The 16,992-nt window shown below is 32.9% G+C and overlaps 1 protein-coding gene across 1 annotated transcript; it reads right to left on the reverse strand.

Moving 5' to 3' along the window:
• Window positions 1–2,912: 2,912 nt before the first annotated feature.
• Window positions 2,913–12,605, reverse strand: LOC125832712 (sister chromatid cohesion protein PDS5 homolog C-like). The gene is made up of 24 exons (XM_049511930.1): window positions 12,479–12,605; window positions 11,301–11,504; window positions 10,951–11,129; window positions 9,130–9,256; window positions 8,886–9,053; window positions 8,436–8,810; window positions 8,224–8,313; window positions 7,806–7,891; window positions 7,289–7,340; window positions 6,663–6,746; window positions 6,522–6,565; window positions 5,977–6,187; window positions 5,830–5,873; window positions 5,601–5,680; window positions 5,302–5,519; window positions 5,156–5,199; window positions 4,898–4,966; window positions 4,630–4,807; window positions 4,483–4,526; window positions 4,226–4,291; window positions 3,958–4,135; window positions 3,807–3,850; window positions 3,555–3,623; window positions 2,913–3,462 (listed from the first exon to the last, which is right to left on the reverse strand). The coding sequence occupies exons 1-24, from the start codon at window positions 12,584–12,586 to the stop codon at window positions 3,234–3,236; spliced, it is 2,991 nt and encodes a 996-aa protein (XP_049367887.1). The 5' UTR covers window positions 12,587–12,605; the 3' UTR covers window positions 2,913–3,233.
• Between the last annotated feature and the right edge of the window lie 4,387 nt (window positions 12,606–16,992).

A 16,992-nucleotide genomic window follows, 5' to 3' on the forward strand; every position in this document is an offset into this window, starting at 1 on the left:
TAAATAGTAAAAGAATGTACAATAAAGAAATAATATACAAGAATACTCTTTCAAATGTGGAAAAGAAGAAGAATAATAATCGTGTTTCTAGGTTTAATCTTTGTGTTCCTTTGTATATCTTTACAATCAAATAATCTCTCTATAATGACATCATTTGTCCTAATATTTTTTTTACGTGTTATAAATAAATGTTATTACTATATAAAATATATAATATAAATATATAACATAATATGGAAATCAATTCCATCAAAAAGAACTTATGTGTTTAGGGTTCACTTCTCTTTCTAATTAGAGATTATTTATTAGGATAGAAAGGGATTATTGTTCTCTAGAAGATTAATGAGGAATTTAGTTGTAGACGCATCATAAGTTATGGGGTTTGACAATTAAGTTTGAACTAATTTAGAGTTTTTAATTAATGAAGTATAGATGTAATAACATATAATTACATACTCATTATAATCAAATATAGAAGCATAGTAGTTATTCTTTTGTACGATTTATTATGATCCATATCTGATTATATGATAGAATCATTCAACTCTCACTTGAATATTATAACCTTAGGATCCCAATTCTAAAAATAATGATTTCTCGAGTAGTTAGTAAAAGAACGTTCCATTCTTATATAAGTTATTTATGTCATTTTATTGACAAATTATTTGAGGCAATTGTTTTCTGTTTTTTATAATATATCGATCTAGATGAGACGTATCTCAAGTTGAAATCAAAATTTTAGAGACGAAAATTATAGTCTTTTTCAAGATCTATCATGTCAGAATGTGAGTCATTCTTTCTTTCTAATTAACGACCGAATATCTGAAAGAAAACCTAAATCTGATTTGACAATCATAACATTATTATTTATGATAGGAAAAGTTTTATATTTCTATTTCAGTTTATTACTAGATTAAAATTACAACCAAATATCTACACATAAGATCTCATATTTTAGACTCATTAATTTCATACCTTCACAGATCACTTTTAATTTGGATCAGTATTTTAACGATAACATTTGTCATACAATTATTTCTAAATATAATAACCTAATCGAAACTGAAATCATAATACAATAATCGCTATTTTACTAGAATCACGCCGCATGTTTAGTTGTATTCACTTCCTCTATTCCAAATTATATAAATAACATGTAGTTCGTCTGTCACACAATCACCTACCTAAGCCCCCATAAGCTCGATAAGTGTACATGTTATCTTTCCAGATCACACTTTGTGTGAACACACTTCATGTATTGTATGTATATATAGCTAATTAGAATTAATTTCAATTTGAAAAACTTATAATGTAATTACTCGTCGATAATTATAAGCTGCAAGTTGGAATCTATTTTCTTGGAATAATTATCATTATCAGAGTTGGTCTAGATGGATACTGGCTATTAAAAAAAAGTAATTAATTACTACAGGATACAACCTCCACATTATAACTTCCATTATATTTAAGTCTATAATATTTTCGATCATTGACGGATTTATAGTAAATGGAAATTGTCAAGAGACAATAGCAAAGAAAAATCAGAAGTAGATATTGTTTGGAATTAAAATAGAAACCATGTTTTTGTTTCTAATTATATTATTATTATAAACCTTAAACGATTATTATTATTACTATTATTATTTGTTTATAACAATATAGTAAGAGTTTGGTATAGTAAAGTCGAAGACGCAAAGACAGATTAATGAACGTACAAATTAAAAAGGCTTTTCTCTTATCTATAATCTAATTAAATAAATTAGGTAAAGGGTGATGTGCCCAACATGTATTAACATCTACGATTTTAAAAAAAAAAGCTATTAATATGTAGCAGTTTATAAATAAGGTAATATAACCAACAAAGGGTGTTATAAAATGGTGAGTCGCTTCATCCTTAATTAGAGATCGAGTTTAGTAATATAAAAAGTTGACACTTCCCTTATATTTATTGTTTAATTCTCTTCACACATGGACTTGTGATATGCTAAATTAATTCAATTTATCATGAAGTCTGTTTTTTAAAAATCTTTATTCAATTATTGCGTGCTAAGAGTTTTAGCATAAGTATAATTAAGATTTTTCAGTAGGTGAGCACTACACTCAACCAGAAATAACATCATCAAATTAAAATCATGAAGTCTGTTTTTTAAAAATCTTTATTCAATTATTGTGTGCTAGGAGTTTTAGCATAAGTATAATTGAGATTTTTCAGTAGGTGAGCACTACACTCAACCAGAAATAACATCATCAAATTAAAATGCCGCAACAATTAAATATGAATTAGATAAAATTGAGGGGTTCATTCAAATTTTTTTTATTTTTTTTCAGAAAATGATAATATTCTTACATTATTAAAAAAAAATCCTACAGTGAGGCTACAAATTACTTACAATTTTGTCAGTTTCAATTTGTTCGTCTAATAATTTGCATGGGAAGACATAGCTCTCAACCTGCCACTGACAAATGACAACTCTTTCATTTTGTCTTCTTCTTTTTAACTTGCATAGCTTCCTGGTTTTATTAATTTAACAAGTTCTAGAAGCATTCTGGATGGCGTTGGTTTATAGAAGCTTCCTAAAGGTGCCACACACTAATATATTGTGTTTCACACATAATAATAAAAAAATCATTGAATTTTTTTTTATGTATGTGTATGACTTGAGTCTGACCTCAGCATGATAGACATACTACACTCCACTAACTAGATGCAACTTTTGGGCCAAAGAATTCTACTGTTTTACTCGAGTCCGGCTCCGAAATGGACACTTTTTGGACGCTACAAACCAAAAGTGACCCTCTCTAAAAATACAGACTAAAATGAACACTTCACCCATTTTATGAACGAACTGTGATAAACAAAGTTAACTAAAGTTAGTTCACCCAAAAACTCAACTTCACAAAAAGAATTCACATCACTTTGCTTTGTACAACAAAGAGAGAAATGAAAAGAACTCTCAGAAAAAATCAAGTTGCAAAAGGGAAAACAAACAAATAACAGGAAGAAGCAGTTGGATAATCATTCATGTCCTCAAAAAGGCGATGCACCACCATGAACTTGGTTGAGCATGGAATCCACCAGCTGTACATTCAAATAATTAAACTAATGATCTCATAGCTTTCAAAGTTAGAAGCTAATGGAATTCAATAATAGTACAAAGTTTTCAGATTTGAACTAGTAACGACTAATGACTACTGACTTTTCCCCAAATAAAAACTTTTAACATCTTTATATTTTAGCTTCCTTCATTTTGGCAATGCTGTGAGTGCACTGGCGTCAATGAGCTATCTAAGGCAACTTCTAATGTCTTGGACTCTGCTTGTGCGAACATGTCATCTTCATTGTCCACAAGTTGTTTTTTCTCACTGATCGTTTCACAACCAACATCAGATGCATCCTTCATCTTATCTGGAATGGGAATATCCAGGGACTCAGTGTCACTCTTTTGGGCTTTTCTTTTAGACCTGAAGATAGAAAACCTACCCGTCAATACCCTCAAACATTTAGTTCAAAGAGCAACACTGCAGGGAAAAGTGTACAACAACAAAATTATAACCTTTTGGATGAAGATACTCCGTGTTCCTTTTTTGTTGAGGGGGTTTTTCTTGCTTTCTTCTTCGTGGATCTGCTCAAGTTCAATGAATAACCATATCATATCAAAACAATAGTAGTGGCTAATCAAGGTGATGCGAAATACATTATCTAACATAAAAGTAGTAGGCAGAAATAAACATGAAAAACAAGAGTCAAGAACAAGTAAAGAACTAGGATATGTCCAAGGTCAGGAAGTTTGGAAATCAATACTTACAGAGAAGATGAAACATCATTGCTTTGAGGACCTGTCTCATGATTCTGTACATATTGAATCCAAAAAAGGAATCATATCAGAATGGTGTATAATGCCAATGATAATTTGAAAATATGTTAAGAGATAACACAGTATCAGATGGAGAAAGGACCTTGTCAGATGGTTGGATTTCAAGCGCCAATGACCTCTCAAAGGCAACTTGTTCCTTGTCCACAAATTCTTTTATCCCAGTGCTTGTTTCGCAACCAACATCAGCAGCATCATTCATCTTATCTGGAATTGGAATATCCAGGGATTCAACATAACTCTTTTTGGGTTTTCTTTTAGACCTGAAGATAGAAAACCAGCTTGTCAAAACCGTCAGAACATTCAGCTTAGAGAGCAATACTACTGGCAAAAATGTACAACAACAAAAGGACCTTTTGGATGACGAGACTCCAGGTTCCTTTTTTATTGAGGGGGTTCTTTTTGCTTTCTTCATGGATCTGCTCAAGTTCATCAACCAATAACCATATCATGTCAAAATAATGGTAGTGACATATCAAGTTGAAGCAAAAGACACAATCTTTAACATAAAACTAGTAGGTAGAAGTAAACAGAAAAGATGACAGTCAAGAACATGTAAAGAACTAGGATTATGTCCAAGGTTGCAAGTTATGTAGAAATCAATACTTACGGAACAGATGAAGCATCATTGCTTTGAAGATCTGGTTCATGTTTCTGTACATATTGCATCCAAAAGAATTTGTCATACAAAGATATATAATGCCAATAATTTGAAAATATGTTAAAAAAGATAAACAGTATCAGATGGAGAAAGGACCTTGTCAGATGGATGGACTTCAAGCGCCAATGAGCTCTCAAAGGCAACTTGTTCCTTGTCCACAAGCTCTTTTATCCCACTGCTTGTTTCGCAACCAACATCAGCAGCATCATTCATCTTATCTGGAATTGGAATATCCAGGGATTCAACACAACTCTTTTTGGGTTTTCTTTTAGACCTGAAGATAGAAAACCAACTTGTCAAAACCGTCAGAACATTCAGTTTAGAGAGCAATACTACAGGCAAAAATGTACAACAACAAAAGAACCTTTTGGATGACGAGACTCCAGGTTCCTTTTTTGTTGAGGGGGTTCTTTTCGATTTCTTCTTCATGGATCTGCTCAAATTCATCAACCAATAACCATATCATGTCAAAACAATAGTAGTGACATAACAAGGTGATGCGGAAAACAATCTTTAACATAAAACTAGTAGGTAGAAGTAAACAGAAAAGATGACAGTCAAGAACATGTAAAGAACTAGGATTATGTTCAAGGTTACAAGTTATGCAGAAATCAATACTTACGGAACAGATGAAGCATCATTGCTTTGAAGATCTGGTTCATGCTTCTGTACATATTGCATCCAAAAGATTTTGTATCACAAAGATATATAATGCCAATAATGTGAAAATATGTTAAAAGATAACACAGTATCAGATGGAGAAAGGACCTTGTCAGATGAATGGACTTCAAGCGCCAATGAGCTCTCAAAGGAAACTTTGGAAGTCTTGGATCTCTGTTTCTGTGTGATATCGTTATCTTCCTTCTGCACAAGTTCTTTTTTCCCACTGCTTGTTTCAAGACCAACGTCATCAGCATCATTCATCTTATCTGGAATTGGAATATCCATGGAACCAATGTCACTCTTTCGGGGATTTTTTTTTGGACCTGAAGATAGAAAACCTGCTTGTCAAAACTTTCAGAACATTCAGTTCAGAGAGCAATAATACAGGGAAAAGTGGCAACAACAAAAGAACAACCTTTTGGATGATGAGACTCCGGGTTCCTTTTTTATTGAGGAGGTTTTTTTTACTTTCTTCTTCATGGATCTGCTCAAGTTCATAAATTAATAACCATATCATGTCAAAACAATAGTAGTGAAAACAACAGTCAAAAACATGAAAGACGACAGTCAAGAACATGTAAAGAGCTAGGATTATGTCCAAGGTTACAAGGAAATTTAGAAATCAATACTTACAGAACAGCTGAAACATCACGGCTTTGAAGATCTGTTTCATGCTTCTGTACATATTGCATCAAAAGAATTGTTTCATAACGATATATAATGCCAATTATAATTTCAAAACATGTTAAGAGATAACACAGTATCAGATGCGGAAAGGACCTTGTCAGATGGATGGCCTTCAAGCGTAAATGAGTTCTCTAAGGCAATTTTGCAATTCTCGAGTCTCTGCTTCTGTGTGGTATCTTTATCTTCCTTGTCAACAAGTTCTTTTTTCCCACTGCTTGTTTCACAACCAACTTCAGCATTCATCTTATCTGGAATTGGAATATCCATGGACCCAATGTCACACTTTTGGGGATTTCTTTTAGACCTGAAAACAGAAAACATGCTTGTCAAAACCCTCGGAAAATTCAGTTCAGAGAGCAGTACTGCAAGGAAAAGTGTACAACAACAACCTTTTGGATGACGAGATTCCGGGTTCCTTTTTCATTGAGGAGGTTCTTTTTGCTTTCTTCTTTGTGGATCTGCTCAAGTTCATCAACCAATAACCATATCATATCCCGACAATAGTATTGGCATATCAAGGTGATGCAAAATACAGTCTCTTACATAAAAGTAGTAGCTAGGTAGAAGTAAACATGACAGTCAAGACTATGTAGAGTTCTAGGATATGTACAAAAAAATGATTGGAAATCAATACTTACGGAACAGATGAAACAGCATTGCATTGAAGATCTGCTTCATGTTTCTGCACAGAGTGCATCCAAAAGAATCATATCACAAAGATGTAATGCCAATGATATCTTGAAATTGTTAAGAAACACAGTATCAAATGGGGAAAACACCTTGTCAGATGGATTGTCTTCAAGAATCTCAAACTGCTCCTTATTCAGATTCAAGGTTTCCGTTTCACCATCATCATATGCGATCTCAAAAGGAAAAACAGCAAATAACATCAGTCAACTAAAAACTTCAGTTAAATTCACTACTTTCCCTTTTTCTGCAGTTTTAGCACGATGACAGCCTTCCAGAAAGATGTCTTTTAGGCTGTGTAAGGTCATTATATCAATAGGTAAAAGGGACTTCTGTTGCAGTGATTATATTTGGTTTGGAAATAGTTTTGCCTCTAGTTATCAGGAAGATGGAGTCAACCTCGGTAAATAGTTTGCCTCAACATTACTTAGCAGGAAGATGGAATCAGCTGGACTTGCAGATATTTTGGAAATTGTAGGAGAATAATAACAAATATAACATTTGAAATTAGTCTCAAGTTATATTGAGAAGGAAAATGGATTCATACTGACTACTGATGATGAATTTTTTGAGACTTGGGAATGGTGTATAAATTCTTGTCATTATTAAAAGAAATATCAGAACATTGCAAAGTGAAACATATATGATATACTGGGAAGAAAACTGTAAAGATATTAATTAAAAAACAGTGCACGAAGGTTGATAATAACGTCACTACCTGATGCCTCTTTGTCACATGATCAAATCCAGAAATTGCACCCTCATAGAACCTGCAAAGGAAAACTTAAAATCAAAAACTTTAGCTAGATTTCTTTCTTTTTTCTTCTTTTTTTTTTTTTTTTTTTGAGAGAGAGATGGTAAGTGTGCTATTAATATAATTACCAAGAAGGTGCAGGCAAAAGTATTTACAGGATACTAAAAGAACATCCCTCGCTATTCTTATAGAAATTCTATGAGATCTATCACTGTTTTAGCTAGAATTCTTTCTTCCATTTGCAAGACACGATAAAAGTCAATTTAGTAGAGACAATTGAAGATGTGCTCTGATGCTCCACAAGTCAAAGGAATGAAGCAGACTCTTCGTGACAGCCTAGCAGGCAAGCCAATTTTAGAGATGATAAACTTAAAAATAGAAGGACTCAAGGATGAAAAATGCTGGGATGAGAGTGGATCTGTAATTAGTACCACAAATTTACAATAGTATGACAGTCCCGACAACATTCTGTAGAACTTACATTTCGTCCAATGGCCACCAAACTCTTATTCTGGTACCAACTATTTCTTCTCCATATTTTTTGGTGAACTGACGCCTTTTAGAATCCTGAATGAAACAATTAAGAACCATAAACTCCTCAGACATGAAAACACTCTTACACACCAGATAAATTGAAAGCAAAAGGACTTAAACAAAAACTAGTTTCAGTCCTTTGAATTGTATTGAAAAGAGGTACGCATAGCATTTTCTGAATTCAAGGAGAATAAAGCAGCTTATAACTTATTCTTACTGTGATTGGATTCCTTTGAAAAAGCAATGAAGTCACAGAATTTGGAAACACACTACATTTCAACAACACTAAGTGAACACAAGAAAACTCTGCAAATTTTGCAGATATGGAAACAAAGGTTATACTTCAAAAGTTGCTATATTAGTACCTGATCCTTTCTTACGGTAAGATTCCTCCGACGCTTTGTCTTGGCAAATTGGCTGGAGAGATTTTCATCCCCAAATGATAGTTTAATCTCCTGTAAAACCGACAAACACAAAGGGAGAAGTAAAAAAGAACAGTGATTGTCAAATTTGTGCTTGAAAAAAATTATAAGCACAGATCGAGAGATAGCAACTTCTAAGAAGTCCTCCTTTCAACCTCATCTCCTGATTCTTCTATATCATGAATCTCTTTCTTCTGTTTCTTTTCATCAATTTGTTGCACTGATGACTCCTCAGCATCAGTAAGGTTCTCTTTTCTTTTTACAATGTTAAGACCAGAAGTGGTGTCCACATCACCTTTTGGAACAGATCCTCTGTTCCTTGAGCTCTGACGTGGTTTTCTTTTGCTACCGGATTTGACCTTACAATTGCTAACACCAATATTCTTTGGCTGCTCCATCTGACTGCAATGCTGTAATGTTTTTGAAGAGGTGCCATTATTATTTGAAGGCGGCCCATCCTCCAGTAGTGTCTCACAGATAACAGCAGCAGATGGACCAACTTTTTCAGCAGTCACATTTTCATTTTCCGTCTGACCATAAAACTAATGTTAGCAAAAAAGGAAAAGAACAGTTGCATACAAAAAGATGTCATGAGTAGGACACACCATTTGTTCTCCCTTGGGAATTTCATTGCAAATAGAGGCAATGATTTCTCCATATTCATCAAGATTCATGCTTCTTGATTTGAGGGCTTTGAGAAGACAAGGTCTAACGGTGGAAGCACATTCTTTCAGGACCTTCTCTCCCAACTTTGACGAGATAGGTGACCAGATCTGTACAGTATAAAAGATCGAGTAAAGCACTAAAGAAACATGATTAACAGAAGATCAATAGGATGAGCTTTATTACTTGATTTTCCTTTCTGAGGCTATCAAGAAGGGGCTGAAGGAGCTCCATATTGACTTCATCACTTTCTTCAATGAACAGAATCATGATTACTTCCATGCTTGTGAATACATTATTAGGATGGTCGGCCCTTGAAAATATACAGCAACAAACATAAGCATTCATCAGAGGAAACTTATGCATGATAATCTTATAATCATTTGGTAGTTTAACGTACGGTCGCCCCTCCAACAAGAAAAGGTATAAATATGGAAACTTCTCTGCCATTTGGATCGGAGAATTTATGGAGGAAATCGAGTTTTAAATTCCCAGAAACCGCACGATTATATAGCCAAAGGGAATAGGCCGCGCCTAAAATCATCCCAAGCGCTGCTAATGTGACTACTAAGCTATTTCTTTGGAAAGCTCCTACTAAGATGAGAAAGTCCCGCTAGTACCAAGTGAACTCATATTGGCCAAAGTGGAAGAGAAGAAAATGGTAGAGAGATTCGGCATGGTGCTCACTGAACCTCCGTAATATCTAACAAGTCGAGTCCTATGTCGGTCATATAGAACACCAACACATAGAAAAAGGGCTGAAGAAACCAGTCCATGACTTGACATCGGTAGAATGCTACCTCTAATTCCCTGTATGTTTGATAGAGCCAAAGATTCCCCCCACTGATCGGAGTACGCCGATTACCCCCCGAACCGTACAAGATAGTTACCACTTATATATCATACGGCTTTCTAACTTAACTTCTTTTTCTAATTGTTCCACTCTATCGATCGATGGTAGTATAAGAGATCTTTAACCCCCCAAATTTTTTTACATAATGGTTCTTGCTTCCTACCCATAGTTAGCATGTATCTCCCCCGATCATACTTTAGTATCACATCGTAGACCCCCACCCCAACGCTATCTTCCTTATCAGTGAACCGGAACATAGTGCATAGGTACTCTTCGATGCAGTGGGACGAGACAACGTGACATACTATGATCACGTACAAAAGTGTTGTCCTTCGTCTCGGCAATATGGAACCTCTCAACAACTCCCGTTCTTTTATGGGGTCCGATCAGGATAGGTAGGCCCAAGCCTTTTCCCTCCCCCCTCCCTCCATAAGACCCTCTTTCTCTTTCCCTCTCGGGAAAGAAAATAAGAAAGGATTCATTTTTTTCTTTCATGTGAAAGGCCCTATCTTGTATCGAAAGGTTTTTTGTGCTATACACCACGTTGAGAAAGACCAACCTCCTATGTACCGTAATCTTTTTGTACCTCGAAAGGGGGGTCCTCCTTATGATGCTACGGACAACTGTCCGAAGTGCAAGGGGTAAACTCGGACTCAGATAGGATAGGATTGTGCGCGCCAGGCCCTTCGGGTCTCATATTTTGGCCGAGTTTACCGTACCTTCGTCCCCTATGTTAGGCTACCGTAATATTTTGTTAGTTCTACCGCTGTTACGCCAGAATAAAATGTTCCACACGAGCTCCCGTTCTGCGGCATGGTGGCAGGACCGCTAGGGGAATGGCTCCGGGTATAGATAGGGTGAAATCTGCAAGGGTCATGCAAATACATAGGCCCCTTCCCTTCTCTTTTGGATGAATGGGGTGGTTTAGAAGGCGCTTTCCGATTTACGGTTCCTCGGAGCGAAGGGTTAGGCAGGTAGTATGGGCCCTCTAACTTCCAGTTATGTGTTGTGCGGCTCCCGCGAAGCGAATAAAGGGAAGCTCTTCGAGTGGCATAGTTGTATGATGCCAAACAATTGCCAACATGCATAAATGTGTCAAACAAAGATGTGCAAGAACTTAAGTATCAAGAATAGTTAAATATTTGCTAATTTACCTGATGATCCTGAGAAACATCCGGATTATCTCTACAACCAATGCATGACAGTCAAGGTCCAGCAATATCAAACAGGCCTTGACTTCTGCCACAGTTTCAAGTACATTCACAGCCTTACGATAACGGCGGCCCGAATGAGACAGCTCTTCCAATGTTCTTACAGTAAGCTGGAAAATCTCCTGAGATTTTTCAAAATACAAGTGTGTGAAAAACAAATGGTAATGGATATAAAGTTTGAGCAAGAGGCATTAGCAATCTAGTCTCTCTCTCTCTCTCTCTCTCTCTAGTGTTTGTGTGTAATGTGTATTAGGAAAATAGAACAACAAACTAGAATGTTATATCCTGGATACCTTCATTAGTTCATCATCATAAGGCTGCAGTGGAGCAGATATTCTAGAGATCTCGTAGATACAAGATACAACAGAAACTATAACATCTGCATCAGTGTGCTTTAGAAGTTCACTTCTGACCACAGCTTCCATTACTGGTTGAAGGGCATCTTTCATTGAATCGTCAGGGGCTTGAGCTACCTTTATCAACAGAGATTCTACTTTCTAAAAGACACAAGAAGTAAAAGTGAGTCAACTTGCAGCTTCCATAAATTACTGAAAACGAGCAAACAGCTTTAGGAAATTACAATCCCAGTCAATAAAGATTAAGTCGCGGACATGGAAAAATTGCTCTATGGTGGAATTCATGTACTTTCCTTTATATTTTAATTCCAAAATCATTATACCAAAACCACATTTTCCACTTCCATTCCTCCATTTCTGATTCAACACCATGTCATTTATAAAGTTAAGAACAAAAAAACTTCTATTTAGAGATAAAAATTCATCCTGATATATAAGAAAAACTAGGCATCAAATTTATCTAACAAACAGCCCTTCCCCCAAAAAGTTCTTATTGTTATCAAGGTAAGATCAATCTAATATAATAGGGCACAAAAAGAGGCAAACACACACATTTAAAGGCTTCTATTTGGAGACAAAGAGCATCCTGATAAATAAGGAAAACCAGGCATCAAATTTATCCAACAAACAACCCTTCCCCTAAAAAGTTCTTATTGTTATCAAGATAAAATCAATCTACTATAATAGGGCACAAAAAGAGGCAAAAACACACACATTTACTAGATTAAGAACAAAAGGCTTCTATTTGGAAACAAAAAAGCATCCTGATACATAAGGAAAACCAGGCATCAAATTTATCTAACAAACAACCCTTCACCTAAAAAGTTATTATTGTTATCAAGATAAAATCAGTATACTATAATAGGGCACAAAACCAGGCAAAAGCACCATCTACTAGACTAAGAACAAAAAGCTTCTATTTGGAGACAAAAAAGCATCCTGATACACAAGGAAAATCAGGCATAAAATTTATCTAACAAACAACCCTTCCCCTAAAAAGTTCTTACTGTTATCAAGATAAGATCAATCTAAAATAATAGGGCACAAAAACACACAGATAAAACTAGTACTTTATATGTAAAGAACATGAAAAAAGATAAAAGTTGAATCTTTACATCAAGAAGACTGATGAGCTCTTCAGTAGAATGAGGAATGTTGATGAGGCTATTTGCACAATCTTTTAGCCCATCTTCAATTTCTTTCTGGGAAGGAGAATCAGCCATTTTCACAACAGCATTCACTCTCACTCTCAAAACCTCAAGAAAATCTTGTATAAAAATTTGCCCTTTCAAGAACCCCAAAAATAAATAACACCCTAGGAAGAAAATGCAATCTCAGACACAACAAATGCTGATTATATACAAGTGGGGTTTGTGTTTGGAAGCAAATTTAGGGACAAAATTGGCATACATAAACAACCCCTCCAAACTGTAATCTCCACTGGATTCACTCACATTAATTGCATTTTTTCTCAAATTTTAAGTTTGAAATTCACAACTTTTTTCAGGGTGTTTGTGTTTTTCTCGTGTACTGTTTGCTTAATTTGGCACACTCTACGTGGCTCTGTAAAAGTGCAGAAAGACACCAAATTTTTTGTTTCTAGAAGTTCAAGAAAGGACCTTTTTAAGACGGACAAAAGAGAGACACTTTATTTATTGGACTGTTATGTCCTTGGAACATTGAACTTAGATTACTTGTACGGAGGTCTTTTTCTATTTTTAAAATGTCTAAAATTGGAAAAAAAAGTTAAGTTTTATTACATACACACTTTAGCGGCAAAACTAAACTTTGATTTCTTTGTATTTTGTTTTCTCTTTTTTTTATTGGAAAATTTTGTTTTGACTATTAAATTGGAAAAACTTTTACTTTCATTGCATACACATTTGACTAGGTGTTGTAATTAATATTGAAAGGTAAAAAAATCAACACATTTTAATGGCATATTAAATGTGATAATTTATTATTATAGAAATTTATTATTTTTCTAAATAAAATAATATCGATGGAACTTATTATTATAGAATAATTATTCTTCTAAATAAAACAATTCCAATGGAATTTAAAATAAATTGTGTTAATTGTGTTTTTCACTCAACATATGGTAGGTATTTCACATTAAATCCTCGATTAGTTGGTATTCGTAGAGGGAACAAATTCCTAATAAAATATTTTCAAATTCAAGATTTGAATTCGAAACATCTGATTAACGATTGAAGAATCATATACATCGCATCACAACACTCTTGTTTATAGTAATATTGCCTAAATTTATTGAGATAATCCTATTATTTAAATTTTCTATAGATGTTGGTGTGAGTAGAGGTGTCAATGAGACGGTTCGGTTGGTTATTTTTAAAAAAATTATGTCATCCCAATTTTTTTGGGTAGTTTATAATGTATAAAAATTACATTTTTTTAAATCATCCCAACATATCGATTTCTCTTCGGTATCGGTCCATTTCGTTAAATTTTCATTTTTTAAAATATCACCTAAAAATATACTATTATCAAAATATTCTTTCACAAGTATATTCTTGAAGAAACACTTCAATTATTCACCAAGAAGTCAAGAATGTAAAAATCTTGTTGTCGTATTGTTTGATCTTAAACATTTAATAGGAGTGCTTGCATAGATTTTATCGTATTGTTTGATGGAGTAGCTATTATAGTCTCTTTTAATTTTAAACATAATTAAATAAATGCTAATTAAAGAGCAAAGATCTAAAGTCGTCCAGTCACCATAGGCCTAAGACTTATGTTATATTTATATTTGAAAAATATTATAAAATATATTTATATATTAAATTTAGCATATTGTTAATATATAAAATATATGTACATATTATTCGTTTCAGTTCAGAAAATTTCAATTTTTTTTTATAAATTTAAAAAGATCATTTATATTTGGGACAGTTATACACTTAAATAAAAATTTACGATTTTATTAAAAAAATAATATAAATTGGTTCGATTAGGTTCGATCGATTCAGTCAATTTATCCTATTCTTTTGACACCCCTAGGTGTGAGTGCAGTTTTTGCTTCATAATGATATGTTAGATTTATGACATGGTAGCTTTGTTTGATGTTACTCTTGTAAATTTATATAGTTGGTTTTTACTTTCTCTTAAATATTTGGCAATATGTAGGATTTTTCTACTGTTAATGGAAGCTGCTTTTTTGTCAATAAGGTTTGTGATTACTTCATCTTTAACCAGAAGCATCATGTTTGAGTCTTACGCATGCATTACTTTTGTTAGGAAATGTTTTACTCCAATTTTGAAACTTTTCGTTATTCGAATTTAGTTGAACCCTAATAAAAATATCATACCCCAAAGTAAGAAAAGAAACAATTTTTTGTTGTACATTTTTGGATTCCTAAAATGTAAATCTAGTTGAAATCCATTTTTAACTTTTCTTGTTGCGTGCAAAAAGTTTTGATGTTGCCACGACTGCAAATCTTTTTGAGTGCATGTGGAATAGTTTGTTTTTAACTCACATAATGTTTTACGTATTTGATCTTTCAATGTTGATTTTGTGACACCTTTTAAATGAGAACCCATTTTTTATATGATTTCAAGAGATTTCCTATGTTGCTTATATAGTTTATTCTCTCACAATCATACACTGGATATTTTTAGTAAAGATACAATAACTAATATTTGATTATTAAGAAACCATAAACATTATGTTTAATGAATTTATTTTTACAATGAATTATTGCATTCTTGAATTTATTTTATAATGAATCATTTTAAAAAAAATGTTAGAATTTAATATAGTTGAGAAAATAAATATAGTTCTATGTTTGCACTATTACATGAATCTACTTGTTGAGTCTTTTTTTATATATCCAAATTAAACATTCAAATAAAGAAGGGTAAAGATTGCAAATTAACATGTTTCATATTTGAAGAGGAACATATATTTAGAAATAATTTACACTTTATTTTGAATAGCATTAAAAGAATAAAGAATAGCATGCAATACGAGAGTTCTTAGTAATCTATTTTACAAAAAAAAAAAAAAAAAAATTAATATTGGAATCTGGGACCATAAATAGTCCTTCAATTATAAATAAAGAATGAATCGCTTTTAAAAAGTTTGTGACTGAAATTATCAAAATATTTCATTTTCATTTTCTACCTCATTATTGTAGAAACAATTTGATTAACGGAAAAACTACCTAAATCCACTACTTTAGATCTAACTACTAGGAATCCTGATATATAGTTTTCAATATTACTTTTTATATCACTTTCGGTTATTGAATACATGCATCATAAGCCGTTAGATACATATATCTATCAAATTTAAAAGGACGAGATACATGATTTAATTGATCTGAATTAAATGTTGTAACTTAATTTCTTAAATAAAGGAGTAAATGATGGGAAATTAACAAACAAACCGGATTTAGTAGATCCATCTGTATCAAGTATTACCAATTTTAATAAAATATCTAAATCATAAAGATTAGTAATTCTAAAATTTTAAACTTCATCTTCTTCATCAATTAAGGGTTTTTTTTTTGTTGCAAATGGCGAATATCACAATATTATATAAAAAAAAAAGTCTCATAATTTTTTAGTGTGTATCTCGGACAAATAATGTATACATGATGCTTAAGAGTACTAATTTGCGTAGAATGTATAATTTGTTAGCCATGTATCTCAAATTCGTTGTGAGTATATGTATAGAGAATTCATGATAGTGTTAATATGTAAGTTGTATCTTATATATATTAAGCATGTATCTCGCAGTCTCAATGATTATAACTAAGTCAGGAGAGAATGAGTTCATGTATAAGTCACCCGAATGCATAAGTCAGTAGAGAATGCGTTCATGTATCTATTTATAGCGCTATATCCTTTTATAAAAAGTTTTGAGTACGGGTCAGACTTCATATATAGATACCAAAACTGAGATAGCAATGAAATAATACACCAAATCTATAAAAAATCATATCTGAAAAACATACATTCCTTTCCAAAAATCAGATACACATTAAGAATCAAACTACATACTTAGATACATACATTCTGTTTCACTAAAAAGTATAACAAAATATGGATACATAAATTTTATTCAGTAAAATACATGACAAAACTGAGTTACATCAAAATCGACCATCAGATACATCTCAAAAACCATATACAAGATCTACCACTTAAATAATAAATGAATAATATATAGATACCTCACAATCACATTTTAAACTTCTACAGTTAAAGAAAAAAACACAATTGATGATTAAAGTAATGTTTACAGTTCTGCTTGAATCATCTTATTGCTCGGATTGTGCATTTGTGGTTGTATTCATTCTAGCAACAATGGAGGACCAGTAATGATGGTGAAGAACGTGGTTGGAGAGAGGGGAGGAAGACCGATACAGGAAGATGAGAATTTGAATTGTAAATGTACCTTTAATTAAAATCTTAAAATAGTTATTTAATACCATATTTAAGAGATTTGTTTATCTAATTTAACTTTTTAAAATATACGGTATAATTATTAAAAAGTAGTATTACGAGTATTATTTTTAAACTATAGGTAAAATATTTATATATGGTAGTTAAATATGTAGTTTATCCTTAACTTAGAGCATGAGATATTGATTGGATTAATTCA

Source organism: Solanum verrucosum, unplaced genomic scaffold (assembly GCF_900185275.1).
Source record: "Solanum verrucosum unplaced genomic scaffold, falcon-dt-bn FXZP01000009.1, whole genome shotgun sequence".
Lineage (NCBI taxonomy): Eukaryota > Viridiplantae > Streptophyta > Magnoliopsida > Solanales > Solanaceae > Solanum > Solanum verrucosum.